Source organism: Ranitomeya variabilis, chromosome 7, assembly GCF_051348905.1.
Source record: "Ranitomeya variabilis isolate aRanVar5 chromosome 7, aRanVar5.hap1, whole genome shotgun sequence".
In the NCBI taxonomy this organism is placed as follows: Eukaryota; Metazoa; Chordata; class Amphibia; order Anura; family Dendrobatidae; genus Ranitomeya; species Ranitomeya variabilis.
Genome location: NC_135238.1, coordinates 70973900 through 70990684, shown reverse-complemented (window position 1 = coordinate 70990684; position 16785 = coordinate 70973900). Strand labels below are relative to the sequence as shown.

Genomic DNA, 16785 nt, shown 5'->3' with positions numbered 1-16785 from the left:
ATAGATCTCGCTTCCAGAATTTCAAACATAATTGTAAATTATTTTTGTCTCTGAGATCTCGCTCCGCTGGAGATCCTGCACAGCAGGTCAGGATTGTAATTTCCTTGCTCCGGGGCGACCCTCAGGATTGGGCATTTGCTTTGGCACCAGGGGATCCTGCGTTGCTCAATGTGGATGCGTTTTTCCTGGCTTTGGGGTTGCTTTATGAGGAACCTCATTTAGAGATTCAGGCTGAAAAAGCCTTAATGGCCCTGTCTCAAGGGCAAGATGAGGCTGAAATATACTGCCAAAAATTTCGTAAGTGGTCTGTGCTTACTCAGTGGAATGAGTGCGCCCTGGCGGCGAAATTCAGAGAGGGTCTCTCTGATGCCATTAAAGATGTTATGGTGGGGTTCCCTGTGCCTACAGGTCTGAATGAGTCCATGACAATGGCTGTTCAGATTGATCGGCGTTTGCGGGAGCGCAAACCTGTGCACCATTTGGCGGTGTCTACTGAGAAGGCGCCAGAGATTATGCAATGTGATAGAATTCTGTCCAGAAGCGAACGACAGAATTTTAGGCGAAAAAATGGGTTATGCTTTTATTGTGGTGATTCAACTCATGTTATATCAGCATGCTCTAAACGTACTAAGAAAGTTGATAAGTCTGTTTCAATTGGCACTTTACAGTCTAAGTTTATTCTATCTGTGACCCTGATTTGCTCTTTATCGTCTATTACCGCGGACGCCTATGTCGACTCTGGCGCCGCTTTGAGTCTTATGGATTGGTCCTTTGCCAAACGCTGTGGGTTTGATTTAGAGCCTCTGGAAGTTCCTATACCTCTGAAGGGTATTGACTTCACGCCATTGGCTAGTAACAAACCACAATACTGGACACAAGTAACTATGCATATTAATCCGGATCACCAGGAGATTATTCGCTTCCTTGTGTTGTATAATCTACATGATGTGTTGGTGCTTGGATTGCCATGGCTGCAATCTCATAACCCAGTCCTCGACTGGAAAGCAATGTCTGTGTTAAGCTGGGGATGTCAGGGGACTCATGGGGACGTACCTTTGGTTTCCATTTCGTCATCTATTCCCTCTGAGATTCCGGAATTTTTATCTGATTATCGTGACGTTTTTGAGGAGCCTAAACTTGGTTCACTACCTCCGCACAGAGATTGCGATTGTACTATAGATCTGATTCCGGGCAGTAAGTTTCCAAAGGGTCGTTTATTTAATCTATCTGTGCCTGAACATGCTGCTATGCGGGAATATATTAAGGAGTCCTTGGAAAAGGGACATATTCGTCCTTCGTCATCTCCCTTAGGAGCCGGTTTTTTCTTTGTATCTAAAAAAGATGGCTCTTTGAGGCCGTGTATTGATTATCGGCTTTTGAATAAAATCACGGTTAAATATCAGTATCCTTTGCCACTGCTTACTGATTTGTTTGCTCGAATAAAGGGGGCCAAGTGGTTCTCTAAGATTGATCTTCGTGGGGCGTATAATTTGGTGCGAATTAAGCAGGGGGATGAGTGGAAAACCGCATTTAATACGCCTGAGGGCCATTTTGAGTATTTAGTAATGCCTTTTGGTCTTTCAAATGCCCCTTCAGTCTTTCAGTCCTTTATGCATGACATTTTCCGTGATTATTTGGATAAATTTTTGATTGTGTATCTTGATGATATTTTGATTTTTTCGGATGACTGGGACTCTCATGTCCAACAGGTCAGGAGGGTTTTTCAGGTTTTGCGCTCTAATTCCTTGTGTGTAAAGGGTTCTAAGTGCGTTTTTGGGGTTCAAAAGATTTCGTTTTTGGGGTACATTTTTTCCCCCTCTTCCATTGAGATGGACCCTGTCAAGGTTCAGGCTATTTGTGATTGGACGCAACCCTCTTCTCTTAAGAGCCTTCAGAAGTTTTTGGGCTTTGCTAATTTTTATCGTCGATTTATAACTGGTTTTTCTGATGTTGCTAAACCGTTGACTGATTTGACTAAGAAGGGTGCTGATGTTGCTGATTGGTCCCCTGTTGCTGTGGAGGCCTTTCGGGAGCTTAAGCGCCGCTTTTCTTCCGCCGCTGTATTGCGTCAGCCTGATGTTACTCTTCCTTTTCAGGTTGAGGTTGACGCTTCAGAAATCGGAGCTGGGGCGGTTTTGTCGCAGAAAAGTTCCGACTGCTCCGTGATGAGACCTTGTGCGTTCTTTTCTCGTAAATTTTCGCCCGCTGAGCGAAATTATGATATTGGTAATCATGAGCTCTTGGCTATGAAGTGGGCTTTTGAGGAGTGGCGTCATTGGCTTGAGGGGGCTAGACATCAGGTGGTGGTATTGACCGACCACAAGAATTTGATTTATCTTGAGTCTGCCAGGCGCCTGAATCCTAGACAGGCGCGCTGGTCGTTATTTTTCTCTCGGTTTAATTTTGTGGTTTCTTACCTACCAGGTTCTAAAAATGTGAAGGCGGATGCCCTTTCTAGGAGTTTTGAGCCTGATTCCCCTGGTAATTCTGAACCTACAGGTATCCTTAAGGATGGAGTGATATTATCTGCTGTTTCCCCAGACTTGCGACGGGTCTTGCAGGAGTTTCAGGCGAATAGACCTGATCGTTGCCCGCCTGGTAGAATGTTTGTTCCTGATGATTGGACCAGTAGAGTCATCTCGGAGGTCCATTCTTCTGCATTAGCAGGTCATCCTGGAATCTATGGTACCAGGGATTTGGTGGCTAGGTCCTTCTGGTGGCCTTCCCTGTCGCGAGATGTGCGAGGTTTTGTGCAGTCTTGTGATGTTTGTGCTCGGGCCAAGCCTTGTTGTTCTCGGGCTAGTGGATTGTTGTTATCTTTGCCTATTCCGAAGAGGCCTTGGACTCACATCTCCATGGATTTTATTTCTGATCTCCCTGTTTCTCAGAAGATGTCTGTCATCTGGGTGGTGTGTGACCGTTTCTCTAAGATGGTCCATTTGGTTCCCTTGCCCAAATTGCCTTCCTCATCCGAGCTGGTTCCTCTGTTTTTTCAAAATGTGGTGCGCTTGCATGGTATTCCGGAGAATATCGTTTCTGACAGGGGAACCCAATTCGTGTCTAGATTTTGGCGAGCGTTCTGTGCTAGGATGGGCATTGATTTGTCTTTTTCGTCTGCTTTCCATCCTCAGACTAATGGCCAGACCGAGCGAACTAATCAGACCTTGGAGACTTATTTGAGGTGTTTTGTGTCTGCGGATCAGGATGATTGGGTTGCCTTTTTGCCCTTGGCGGAGTTTGCCCTCAATAATCGGGCTAGTTCTGCCACCTTGGTTTCTCCTTTCTTCTGTAATTCGGGGTTTCATCCTCGTTTCTCTTCCGGTCAGGTGGAGTCTTCGGATTGTCCTGGAGTGGATGCTGTGGTGGAGAGGTTGCATCAGATTTGGGGGCATGTGGTGGACAATTTGAAGTTGTCCCAGGAGAAGACTCAGCATTTTGCCAACCGCCGTCGTCGTGTTGGTCCTCGTCTTTGTGTTGGGGACTTGGTGTGGTTATCTTCTCGTTTTGTCCCTATGAAGGTTTCTTCTCCTAAGTTTAAGCCTCGGTTCATCGGCCCGTACAAGATATTGGAGATTCTTAACCCTGTGTCCTTTCGTTTGGACCTCCCTGCATCTTTTTCTATTCACAATGTCTTCCATCGGTCATTGTTGCGCAGGTATGAGGTACCGGTTGTGCCTTCCGTTGAGCCTCCTGCTCCGGTGTTGGTTGAGGGTGAGTTGGAGTACGTTGTCGAGAAGATCTTGGATTCCCGTGTTTCCAGACGGAGACTTCAGTATCTGGTCAAGTGGAAGGGCTACGGTCAGGAGGATAACTCTTGGGTGACAGCCTCTGATGTTCATGCCTCCGATTTGGTCCGTGCCTTTCATAGGGCTCATCCTGATCACCCTGGTGGTTCTGGTGAGGGTTCAGTGCCCCCTCCTTGAGGGGGGGGGTACTGTTGTGAATTTGGTTTCTGGGCTCCCCCGGTGGTTTCTGGTGGTACTGCACTTGTGTGCTTCATCTCCTCTGTTCACCTGTTTTCCATCAGTATGTGGGAGTTTTCTATTTAGCCTTGCTCCTCAGTCATTTCTATGCCGGCCAACAATGTTACCAGAAGCCTTTCTGTTGCATGTTCCTGCTCCTAGACTACTATCAGCTAAGTTGGACTTGTTGTCCTAAGTTTGTTTTGCATTTTTGTTCCAGTTCTCTGTGATTGAATATTTCTGAGGCTGGAAGCTCTTGTGAGCTGAAATTGCCACTCTGGTGTCATGAGTTGATGTTAGAGTCTTAAAGTAATTTCAGGATGGTATTTTGAAAGGGTTTTCAGCTGACCGTGAAGTTCCCTTTTCTGTCTTCCTACTATCTAGTAAGCGGACCTCAATTTGCTAAACCTATCTTCATACTTCGTATGTCATTTTCCTCTAAAATCACCGCCAATATATGTGGGGGCTACTGTCTGCCTTTTGGGGAAAATTTCTCTAGAGGTAAGCCAGGTCTGTATTTTCCTCTGCTAGGGTCAGTCAGTTCTCCGGCTGGCGCTGGGCGTCTAGGGATAAAACGTAGGCACGCTACCCGGCCACTGTTAGTTGTGCGGTAGGTTTAGCTCATGGTCAGCTCGAGTTCCCATCTTCCAAGAGCTAGTCCTTTTGTATGCTTAATCACGTTCTCTTGCCATTGAGAACCATGACAGTATATGACTAGAGTTGGGTAGGGGAAAACATTTTATTGGACTATGCATTTCCGAGACGGTCCACCTCCTTCATCAGGTACAATGTAGATAGTATGTCTTCCTCATCAGGTATAAGGAAGACAGTCCATGTCCTTCATCAGGTATATTGGAGGCAGTCAGTCACCTTTTTTCCTTTATCAGGTATAATTTATTGTACCTGATGAAGGAGACAGACCCTCTCCAAACGCATAGTCCAATAAAACATTTTCCTTTCCCAACTCTGGTCATCTACATCTACAGTAGGGCCCAGACGACAGTGCACTTCACTTTTCCACTCTGGCAAAAAAAACAACGGTGATCTAAAGCAGTTATTTGAATCAGAACTAATTTAGTCCTCATTAGACCAAGTTCACACTATATTTTGAATGTGTGTGTACCTAAAGTAAACTCCACTAAAACCTATTTGAGAAAATGTAGAAACCGTGACCACAATTTTTTTATCAATCAATCAAACTTTTATGGCAAATTTGAAATGTAAGCCTAAATAGACATATATTGTAAGTAGTTTTGCAGGAAAATAATAAGAGCAATTATCTACATTTTTGGACTGAAACTGCACTGTGTAATGAAGACCATAAGTAGAAATAAATAACAGCTATGGACATAGGAAAAAGTTGATTGCTTAACCCTGGTAGGAAAGGATATATTGTGGAGATACAATACTATATGATTATGCCATATTTATGCTTATGTAGAGCTCTATGTATTTGATTTTGCAGTATTTATGGATCTTGTGCTGGATGATATATTTGTTTACTGGGTGTACGTCTGTAGAGGTAGAGCTGTCTGCTAAGTCACTGTTAGGGCTAGTGGAATGCACCGAGAAAATATAGTTTTTTATTGTTATTGATGCGTTCGCAGCCCGGGGTCCACCGTGCAGGAAAACCTGCTGCTAGCAAATGGCAGCACTATATGGCTAGCTCTGTTAACTCACAGAATAGCCATGAAAGCAAAGCACTGCGCCCTGTTAGACTTCACAGGAGCACAGGCTAACTGCCCAACAGAGAGCAGTTAGTGGTCATGCATGCACACAAAACTCCTCGCCGGAGGTGCCAGCATCCTAGGGGCTTATTTCAGTCAGGTCCCTGAATACACACAAACACACAAACTCCTCGCCGGAGGTGCCAGCATTCTAGGGGCTCATTTCAGCCGGGTCCCTGAACACAATCTTACATGACCACACTGGCGCAAACCACATAACTTAGAAAGATACTAGCGCATGGTCATGCGGCCATGCAAGCCTTTTATAGCTGCAGCCAGAACAAGACCTTCATAGAAGGACCAATGAGAAGCTGCCACAAAGCCTGAGCACCTTCAGGACCTTCCTGGAGGACCAATGGGCTTTGCTGCAGTATCCAAGCATGTGACCCTCGATCTCCAATGAGAGATCTTACCCTGGGCATGCTCAGAAGGAGAAAAGCAGGACTTAGTCCCAAAAGCATCTGCTCGCCGCTGCCCAGCACTGACTTCAATGGCAGAAGCTGGAAAAGCAGCAGTAATTCTCTTCACAGAGTCAGATTGAGTGAGATGCTGGGACCGACATCTCTGCTGAGCAGCCTCCACTGCGGGAGGAGAAGAATGGGAGACCGCAGTGGAGATGGACCGAGATTCCCCCTGTGCAGAGGCGGGAACTCGACCCCTAACAGTCACTGCCCAAATTTACACATAACATTTAGAGATGATCAAACTTTTAAAATTCAAATTTGACAGGTACAGCAATATTTTTCCCCAAAAAAATCATTTGTAGTGAATTTACTTGTGGCACATATGGAGTAGTCCAATTGCCTTAGAAAGGTGTGTAGAACATTTTGGGAAGGAGAGTGTTAGGGTTGGCGGAACACACCGAGTATATATACATATATATATATATATATATTGAGTAGTAGGTGCGTTTGCAAGTCCACCGTGCAGGAGAGAACCTGCTGCTAGTAAAAGACAGTACTATATGGCGGTATAAGCGAACTCTGTTACTTCACAGATTCGCTTGAGAAAGAGAATGCTGTGCCCTTTTAACCTCACAGAGGAACAGCTACCTAATAGAGCCGATAGTGGTCATGCAGTCAGCATAGCACACACAAAACTCTCCAGAGGTGCCGGTATTCTAGGGGCTTATTTCAGCCAAACCCTGACCACATGCAAGCATGACCACACTGGTGCTGATCTCATAACTTAGGTTAATACTAGCACATGGCCGTGCGGCCATGCAAACCTTTTATAGTTGCAGCAACTTCAGGACCTTCCTAGAGGACCAATGGGAGCTGCTACAGTACCTGAGCAACTTCAGGACCTTCCTAGAGGACCATTGGGAGCTGCTACAGTACCTGAGCATGTGATCCCGGACCTCCAATGAGAGGTCTTACCCTGGGCATGCTCAGAAGGGGAAAAACAGGACTTAGTCCCAGAGACGTCTGCTCGCCGCTGACCAGTACTGGCTACAATGGCTGAGCCTGGAAAGGCAGCAGTAATCATATGCACCGTATCAGGCTGAGCCAGATGCTGGGACTGATGTCTCTGCTGAGCAGGCTCCACTGCGGCTGGAGAAGAATGGGAGACCGCAGCGGAGATGGTTCGAGATTCCCCTAGTGCAGAGGTGGGAACTCGACCCCTAACAGCGAGAGAGAAAGATTTTAATATAAGTACAGTAAAATGGAAACCGGACTCTGGCACTGATGCTGTCTCCTGCTCTTTCTCTCCCTATTAATTGCAACTTGGTGTTATTCAACACTAGTGCAGAAGTACAACTCCAATGTTGGCATTTTCCTGTCTTCATGTGAAATAGGCTGTGCTTTCTGACCTCCCGTTCTCTCATGGTACAAGCATTAAATGGAGCTACTTGGCTGGTTTCCTTTTTTTATACTGGCTGTGCTGGTATTTTCTATATTGCAGTGCATCATGGGGTTGTTGCCTGGCCATGCTGGTCATCATTTGCCCACTCTGTGACTCTTCAACAGTGTGCAAAATGTCACTAGGTATTTTTGTCTGACCAATCCACATGAATCGAATCACAAACTGTAAGGATTAATGAATTTCAAAAAATTAAACTCAAATTTGATTCTCCGCGGAGCAATCTAATCATCTCTAACAGAGATGAGCGAATTTGGTCGGGTTCCCTCTTATTCGGCTTCGCTCATCTCTAATCTCTTACATTGCCTGCGCTACTAAATGCCCACAAATGGCAAATTCATGGCATAAAAACTGCTTAATATGGTTCCCTCAGTGGAAATCACTAAATCTATACACTCCAGTTGTAAAAGTAAGACCTCTTGATATTGCTCTATTTCAGGGAACACTAATTCTGTTTCCTTACCGCTCAAAGATTCCGTAGAATCCTGATTAGAAATAAACAGCAACCACGTGCTAAATCCAGAAGATATGTCCAAACTAATATATCTAAGGACATACATGATGAGAAAGAGACCCTTCTATTGAAATGTTAATGATAGGACATAAAGCAGTTTACAGGTTAATTATGAATTGTTCCATATAGTTTTATGGACATTTTGGGACAGTGATATTTCCTTCTGGAAGAACTTTTGCACTAATTTGTATGAATGATATATGTGTTTGCATGTAGGCAATATTTTCTAAGATGTCTCATTGTCCTACTACATGTCCATTGTCGTACATCACATTTATCTTGATTTTGGAAATGTTCTTAAAAATACACAGTGTATTCAACTCACCTACAATCCTATTCCTGTAAAATTGGAAACTGTAATTGATCTAAGACATTATGTTTATCGCTGTTTAGCACTCTGGACTATTCCAATTATCCCAGCATATTACTTTTGCGTTTGCATGTTTGTGACTGTTAATGAGCATGCCTTAACCAATTTAGTGGCTGTATAGACATTCATAGATTTGCCTGGATTGCTTTTGCAAGCATTTGATGTCTGTTTGGCTGTCAGCTTTTTTTTTTTCTGCACAAAATCCAGCATCTCTAAGGTTTGGTCTCATTGAATGTTCAGTTTTTAAAAGTCATTATTCCAGATTTAATTTCCTGCCTTTAAAAATTAGTGCATCATGGAGAGATAGCACATAAATTTCATGTTTTGGAAAAGAAAATGGAATAGAATACATATTTTGGAATAGAAAATGAATGAATGTTATGACTAATCGTATATATATATATATATATATATATATATATATATATATACAGTATATATATACAAATCAGTCATATCATTAAACCACAAACCTACCTAATATTGCTAAAGTCACACTTACGCTGTCAAAACAGCTGTGATTTGTTACATGTCAAAGAATGGACTCTGTTAGACCTTTGAAGGTATCCCATGGTTCCTGGCACCAATATGTCCAACTCCCAAGAGCTGCACTAGTCAGCAGATTGAATCAGACAGCTCCAAACATCCCTAAGTGGCTGTACTTGGTACTGCAGCTGTTTGCATTTTCATCCCATTTAAGTACATTACTAGACACAACCTTTACAAAATATAGGGACCTAGTAAATATTTCAGGGAATATGGACATTTTAATTAACTACACTGTGATGGTGCTTATATTTGGACCTAAGCGATCTGATATTGATGATTTGGTATAGATCATCAACATTCCCATCTTTCATATTCATGGCATATCTACATCAATGTATTAAAGATATATATTCCATTGTTGAAATCCACAATTATCTCTTTAATGGGGTCCTTTTGCACCTCTGTCAAGTAAAGAGAAGTAATTGAACATGTGAGGCTCCATCCATTCATTTCCATGGCAGCTCTGAAAATTGCACAGTAAGTGTAGCTGCTGTTGCAAAACAACACTATTGATTCAGCCCACAAGACCGTTGGTTACAACCAATTGTAGTAATGATTTAAAGAAAAGTGTCCTTTCATCATCCGTCAAAAATTCAATAATAATCAATAATTTCAATGTACTATTGTCCATGATGTGCATAGAGGTAAGGATGTCCTCCTCTCTGTTCCTCTAATTCCAGAAATAGATGTTAATCCCCATTGGCTTGTAACAACTCCACACCTTCAACCCAAAATGTTCTCATAAGAGTTGTAACCAATGTTCAGTAAAAGGTGTAAAACACAGACATAGTACATGAAAACCTTCAAAAAGTCCTAAGATTTTGCAATTTACTTTCACATATATATGTTGAAATGACATAAAGCCATGCACAAAATACCATTTGGTTGCTAGCTCAATTGACATCTTGCCAGAGATGGGTTCTTCAAGAGTATTAGCAATTCTGAGGGTTGGACCAGATTTGTTAGCATTTGTTCCATACATGCATCAGTTATCTTTGGGCATTCACATACAGTTGCCCATTTTACCTTCTTCCAAACACATATATTTCAAGAATCCTATATTCACCCCGTGCCTACTATATCACAAGTTCCATTTATAAGTACCATTGAATCTACAATGAGGATCTACAATAGGATACTGTACATGTCATTGGTCAGTGGTTTTAACCTTTTGACTGTTTGGTATATACACTGAATATATAGACATATATTGGCATATTTGTAAACATTGTATAATTATACATAAGGTCAGGAAACACTCAAAATCGTGTTAGGGAAATATGTTGCATAGGCTGCTATAAGCACATACCACAGCCCTGTACATCCAATACTTTATGTGAGCTCATAGAGGCTTTCTGATGGATTCTACATCAGAGGTGTCAAACTGCATTCCTCGAGGGCCGCCAACAGGTCATGTTTTCAGGATTTCCTTGTATTGCACAGGTGATAATTTAATCACCTGCACAGAATGATTCCAGCACCTTGTGGAATGCTAAGGAAATCCTGAAAACATGACCTGTTGGCGGCCCTCGAGGAATGCAGTTTGACACCTCTGTTCTACATGATGTTTAACAGAGCTACTCTCCCCTACAACATTACTTTTAGAAGTGATACAGCACCTCACTGAGTCACTATACAGTGGCTTCAAAAGTGCTTACAGATCTGCAACATATATCCAAAGGGACTCAATGTACTGCGTAGATTCACATGGCATTACTGTGTGCATGAGTCTTTATTATAACCATTAGGATACTTAAAAAGTCATTTCTAAAGACTAACCTGGAATCAGAATGCCAAGTTAATCTCTCATTGCTTTTCTTGATAGAGGTGCCTTTGGGTGACCTTCAAAAGCTATGTGACAATCCTTCCATGCAGAAAACACATATCTTACCCAGATTGGCATAGCTAGTGGAAACAGAAATTGATTCCTTTTTCTCCTTTAGATTTGTCAACTAACGTAGATTATCTCGCTGAAGGGTCAAAATTAGTGAGTTTGATGAAAGTCTCCGGGCTTTCTACATTATGTTACTGTAGACCTCTGAATCCTGACAGCGTAATGTGCGAATGCTATCAAGATTCGGCAATATTGCCGGTGAGAGTGGGCGGTGTTTTGACCACTGGTATGCAATTTGTACATTTCTGGCCTAGATGTTCCTTGCTTCTTCCAATACAAATGAATTAAGAGAAGCTGAGCACAACTACTTGGCATGTGGCCATCTGTATGCAAATAGCATATATGAAGCTACATGACCAGCCACTCTCAAAGGCAATACTGGAGAAACCTGACAGCGTGTGCACCTTTAAAGTTACAGGTCAAAACTAAGAGAATGAATACATCTTAGTAATGTCCTTAGAAAAAATCATCATGAGAACCATTTTTTAGTTTAGGATCAGAATTTGACGGCAAACTGTCTACAAACTCGAAACCTAAGCTTTAACTGTGAGACTAACGAATGTTAAGTGGCACAACGCATTGAACGTGAACTCATCAAAAGTGGTCCTAATGATGATTTTTTTAAGCTGTCATTAATACTATTCTATTTTAAATCCCCAAACACATTCTTTGTCTCACATATATACACAAACATGTTGGATGTAGATAGTGTTATTGATGATTTGAGTCCAATTATCTCTCCATGACAGCACTGTACATGACCGGAATCGGAAAATATGTTGCCACCAAAGTCTCTCAGGAATTGATACTAAGTTTATGGCTTATAACTTAGAATAATTATATTTCTGCATGGAAGATAAGAAAATAAGTATATGTATATATACTAGTCTTAGCATGAAATATAGGAGAGCCGCCTAAAAAATCAGTCGTAAAATGATGTAATCAGGTAGCCGAGAACAGGATTGTCAGGGAGCATTTTGAAAGTCCACTGATTGCCCTTCTCGATGCCATAGACTAACATTTATGGCAACCATTATTCTGTAAGTAGGAAGCAGGATATAGACTGTGACTGAGGCAGAAGAGATGCCATAAAATAAGTTCATTTTGTGTTCAGAGATGTTTTAGCATTGGCTGTAATCCATTTCTGATTTATGGCTCCTAAATCATCTACTGTTCCACTCCTTGCCCAGTGAGCCCACTAGACTTTTTTTTCTGTTCCCTGTGGGGAGAAAAAATGAATTAGAAATAAAATGAGAAGTAAGGATTTTCTATTTTCCACCATTGCAGTATTATTCGGTTAGGACATGCGTTCCTTTTAGACCCTATCCATCTCTATCTAACATATCCAAATATATATTTTTTCACTGAACTAAAAGTTAGAATCTACTTAAAATTCACCAAAACTGTCTTTTATGTATTGTTTTAGTTTAACAATATATTCTGCATTAAATTTAATTTTATGAATGTATATTCTTATTCGGTGCAATACATATAGTACAGGTCACAAATACTCACTAACCGTTAAATTCAAAATGTATGGCTTGAATTTACAAATTGTTTATGTAAATCCCAAATTAATTGGCTAAAATAGCAATGGTTATTTTCATTCTTTGAGGCAAAAAATATGATGTAATGAAAGAAGGTTTAGAACCTAAATGTACTGTTACAAAGATAAGATTGGCAATAACAGACAGAGAAATTACAGTTTTAAGACATTTCAAATTTCAGTGTTCTCTGCCCATTGTTTAATAACAATTTTGCTTTGAAATTAATCCCAAATAATCTGAGACAGTCTGATTGCTTGGGAAAAGCTTAATGACAACCCCATTGGAAATATTATCATATTTTGGCATTTTCTTTCCCTGGGAAACAGACATGTCTTTGAATAGACTAACAGTAAAAATAAAATAAAAATCTTACAAGTTATCCTACCATATCTAGCAGGCTCACTTCTTCAAGCTGTCCCTGGAAAAAAGTATTATATGAAAACCAATCAAATAATTGGTAGACCATGTACTTTAGAGATGGTCTAAATCTGTGGAAACCTTTCCTTGTTAGCATTTATTAGCACTCCGATCCAACTCTTAGAGGAAGATCCTAAGTGGGAACTCTTCTTTGATGTCCTTGTGCCCTAAGGCATATGGAGAGTTGTGATCTTAGTGAGCGCACAAAAACTTAAAAGCTCATTCTGGTCAAAACTGATACCTTTAACTATGCATAGTGGAGAGACTAAGGGTGATATGCATGACATATAATCTTTGTGGGCATCTTTAATTCACGGTGTCAAGCACCCCCCCCCCCAAGCTTTCTACTAGGCAAAATACGCTGTATTTATTTTGCCTAAGGTGTTCTTTTCATTCTAAGAATGCCTCTCAGAAACCTCTTTAACCTCTTTCTGACCTCGGACGGGATAGTACGTCCGAGGTCAGATCCCCCGCTTTGATGCAGGGCTCTGGCGGTGAGCCCGCATCAAAGCCGGGACATGTCAGCTGTTTTGAACAGCTGACATGTGCCCGCAATAGCGGCGGGTGAAATCGCGATTCACCCGCCGCTATTAACTAGTTAAATGCCGCTGTCAAACGCAGACAGCGGCATTTAACCGGTGCTTCCGGCCGGGCGGCCGGAAATGAGCGCGTCGCTGACTCCCGTCACATGATCGGGGGTCAGCGACGCTTCTGTATTATAACCATCGAGGTCCTTGAGACCTCTATGGTTACTGATCACCGGCAGCTGTGAGCGCCACACGGTGGTCGGCGCTCACAGCACACCTGCATTTCTGCTGCATAGTAGCAATCTTATGATCGCTGCTATGTAGCAGAGCCGATCACGTTGTGCCAGCTTCTAGCCTCCCATGGAGGCTATTGAAGCATGGCAAAAGTAAAAAAAAGTAAAAAAAATGTGAAAAAAAAAATATATATAAATGTTTAAATCACCCCCCTTTCGCCCTAATCAAAATAAAAAATAAAAAATCAAACCTACACATATTTGGTATCGCCGCATTCTGAATCACCCGATCTATCAATAAAAAAAGCATTAACCTGATCGCTAAACGGCGTAGCGAGAAAAAAAATCGAAACGCCAGAATTATGTTTTTTTGGTCGCCGTGACATTGCATTAAAATGCAATAACGGGCGATCAAAAAAACATATCTGCACTGAAATGGTATCATTAAAACTGCCAGCTCAGCACGCCAAAAATAAGCCCTCAACCGACCCCAGATCATGAAAAATGAAGACGCTACGAGTATCGGAAAATGGCGCAATTTTTTTTTTTTTTTTTTTCGCAAAGTTTTGAAATTTTTTTCACCACTTAGATAAAAAATAACCTAGTCATTTTAGGTGTCTATGAACTCGTACTGACCTGGAGAATCATAATGGCAGGTCAGTTTTAGCATTTAGTGAACCTAGCGAAAAAGCCAAACAAAAAACAAGTGTGGGACTGCACTTTTTTTGCAATTTCACCACACTTGGAATTTTTTTCCTGTTTTCTAGTACACGACATGGTAAAACCAATGATGTTGTTCAAAAGTGCAACTCGTCCCGCAAAAAATAAGCCCTCTCATGGCCAAATTGACAGAAAAATAAAAAAAGTTATGGCTCTGGGAAGGAGGGGAGCGAAAAACAAACACGGAAAAATGGAAAATCTTAAGGTCATGAAGCGGTTAATTAATTTGACATTCATCCTATATGACCATGGTACATCTCTCTTATGGCTTATGCAGACGACTGTATTATTGGTCCAAGCGCGATCTGTCAAAATATCACATTGCGCTCAGACCAATGTTATATGCAGCCATGTACATGTCTGATTTTTCCTTCTGGCAAGGTCTGTTCGAAGAAAAAAAATAGCTATATGCCCAAGTTTGATTGAATATTTGGATCACACTTGGCCATAAAAGTCAATAAGTCCTTAGAAACGATCGGACCTCAGTCGTAAGACATCTGAGTGTAGTCCAATTTCCACAGAATGGAGAAGATGGAGACATTTCTTATTCATCTTCTCCTCATCTGAGATAATGGAAACATACTATGATCACACGCTGATCAAACTCTGATCAGAGTGTAATTAGCATAGTTGGTCCAATTTTCACAGATCACAAAAAGTATGCTGGCCTGTACCTAGCCTAATTGATACTCATTCACATAGGAGCCAAATAAATGAATTTTAGTTAACACACCGTATAATTGTTCATGTGCTATCACTGTAGAACATTGTGATTTTATTGCACCTTTTCTTATTGGCTGGTACTTAGTGCAGGTGGAAAGTATATCTTTCATGTGGTTACTAGATCTGAACAGTAACTCAGGCTCTATAGGACACAGTGTTCACATCAGTCATATCACATAACACCTTCTATAAATCACAACCAGAAACATAGGCTTTGGATTTACACTTACAAAAACATATTTCTTAGTTTGAACAATCTGTAGCCTTGAAGCACTTTGTGATAGAATTGTCCATCATTCATATTCAACTTCATAATACCCTGTAACCATTCTTCATGACAACACTTATGAATTCTGTAGATCTAAAATCTGTCAACATGTGTTCCTTCCACATTCATTAAAATTAAATTCCTTCCCAATGTCCCATCTATACATATCAAGTCAACTGGCAGCTACTACATTTTCTAGTCAGCAAGCAGTATTGTGAATTTTATCTTCTTTTACAGAAATCAATTCGTCTTCGTTGCAGCAGATGAAATTTCTTGTAACTCCTCTTCAGGTAACAACCATTGATACTTCTTGATGCATCCGTCCAGGTCTCAATATCCTTTTTACACAAACTGCAGTTAATCACTCTAGAATGCTCTGTTAGAAGCAGGCTATCAATCTCGGCTTCACCAATGTACCAGTAGCCTGTGGGCTCTGTTCTATTATGAGCATTACACAATTTTGCTGACTGTTATACTTTATTTGCAGCTTTGGTTTTATTTGTCACATTGATCTAGAGCTGCGGAATCTTGAATTGAGAATATGCATGTAGGAGTAATATATTGCCGTATCCATAAGCATATAGCGGAGGTTAAATGATAGTCGGGTATATGATGAGATAGATAGTATCCCTGCCTCTATATGGAGAATGTATCATGCTGTTTTCACTGTGTGTTCTCAACTACATCTACATCAGTTCGGGTTTCTTGTGAATATATAGATTTTGGTGTGATTTTACATCAGTGTTATGAGATTTGCATGTTCTCATTCACATTTGCATGAATTCTTCTGATTCTGGAGTCTTCTGTTTTAAAAACACATTCACTGTTGGTAATAATTTTGTAGAGAAGTGCATGACATACAATTTCTGAATATACTGCAGTGATAGACATTTGGTTAAAAAAAACCATGGTAGATTGTTTTATTTTTTTTGTTCCAGTACTATGTTTCTGGGATTTTCAGCTACGCATGTTGGAAAAAAGTATTTTAAATAATCATACAAGAAATTTTCACATCAGAGTAATGAGATGACATTATTAAGGACAGTTATTTGACCTAATTACATAAAAGAAATTGGTGTTCACCACGAATGTCATATTTTTAAAAGGTTCTAGTCTTCTAGTCTCAGAACATAAAGCCCGATTCATCAAAACTTTTACTCTAGTTTTCTATCATAAAAAGATTTGAATAGTTGCAACTTTTTGATGCAACTTGAGGATACACTAAAATGTTTGCAACTTCTGGCATTCTCACTCACTTTCTTTCAACTCCAACAAAATAGGCAAAGCTAGGGTGGGACAGGGCGTGGTGACTGCTTCTTGTCAACTTTATCAGGTTACTCTACAAATCTTTCTCCGGAGTGGGATTTGTGGTGAGGTGCTCAGAGAGGTGGACACCACTTGTCCAGTGCTCCTGATTCATTGAATGAGTTCATTCAACGAATCAGGAGAGTCTTACTTCATCATATCCCCT

General features: G+C 41.0%; 1 protein-coding gene across 16 annotated transcripts in view; it reads left to right on the top strand.

The window, feature by feature from the left end:
- Positions 1 to 16785, top strand: part of RBFOX1 (RNA binding fox-1 homolog 1) — a 957869-nt gene that overhangs the window by 907653 nt on the left and 33431 nt on the right. For 6 of the 16 annotated variants that reach the window (XM_077275270.1, XM_077275262.1, XM_077275265.1 and 3 more), the window contains one exon: positions 15552 to 15604. The exons of the other annotated variants lie outside the window; for them this stretch is intronic. In XM_077275270.1, coding sequence (XP_077131385.1) covers positions 15552 to 15604 — 53 coding nt within the window. The remainder of the gene's footprint in view (positions 1 to 15551; positions 15605 to 16785) is intronic. 16 annotated transcript variants of the gene reach the window in all.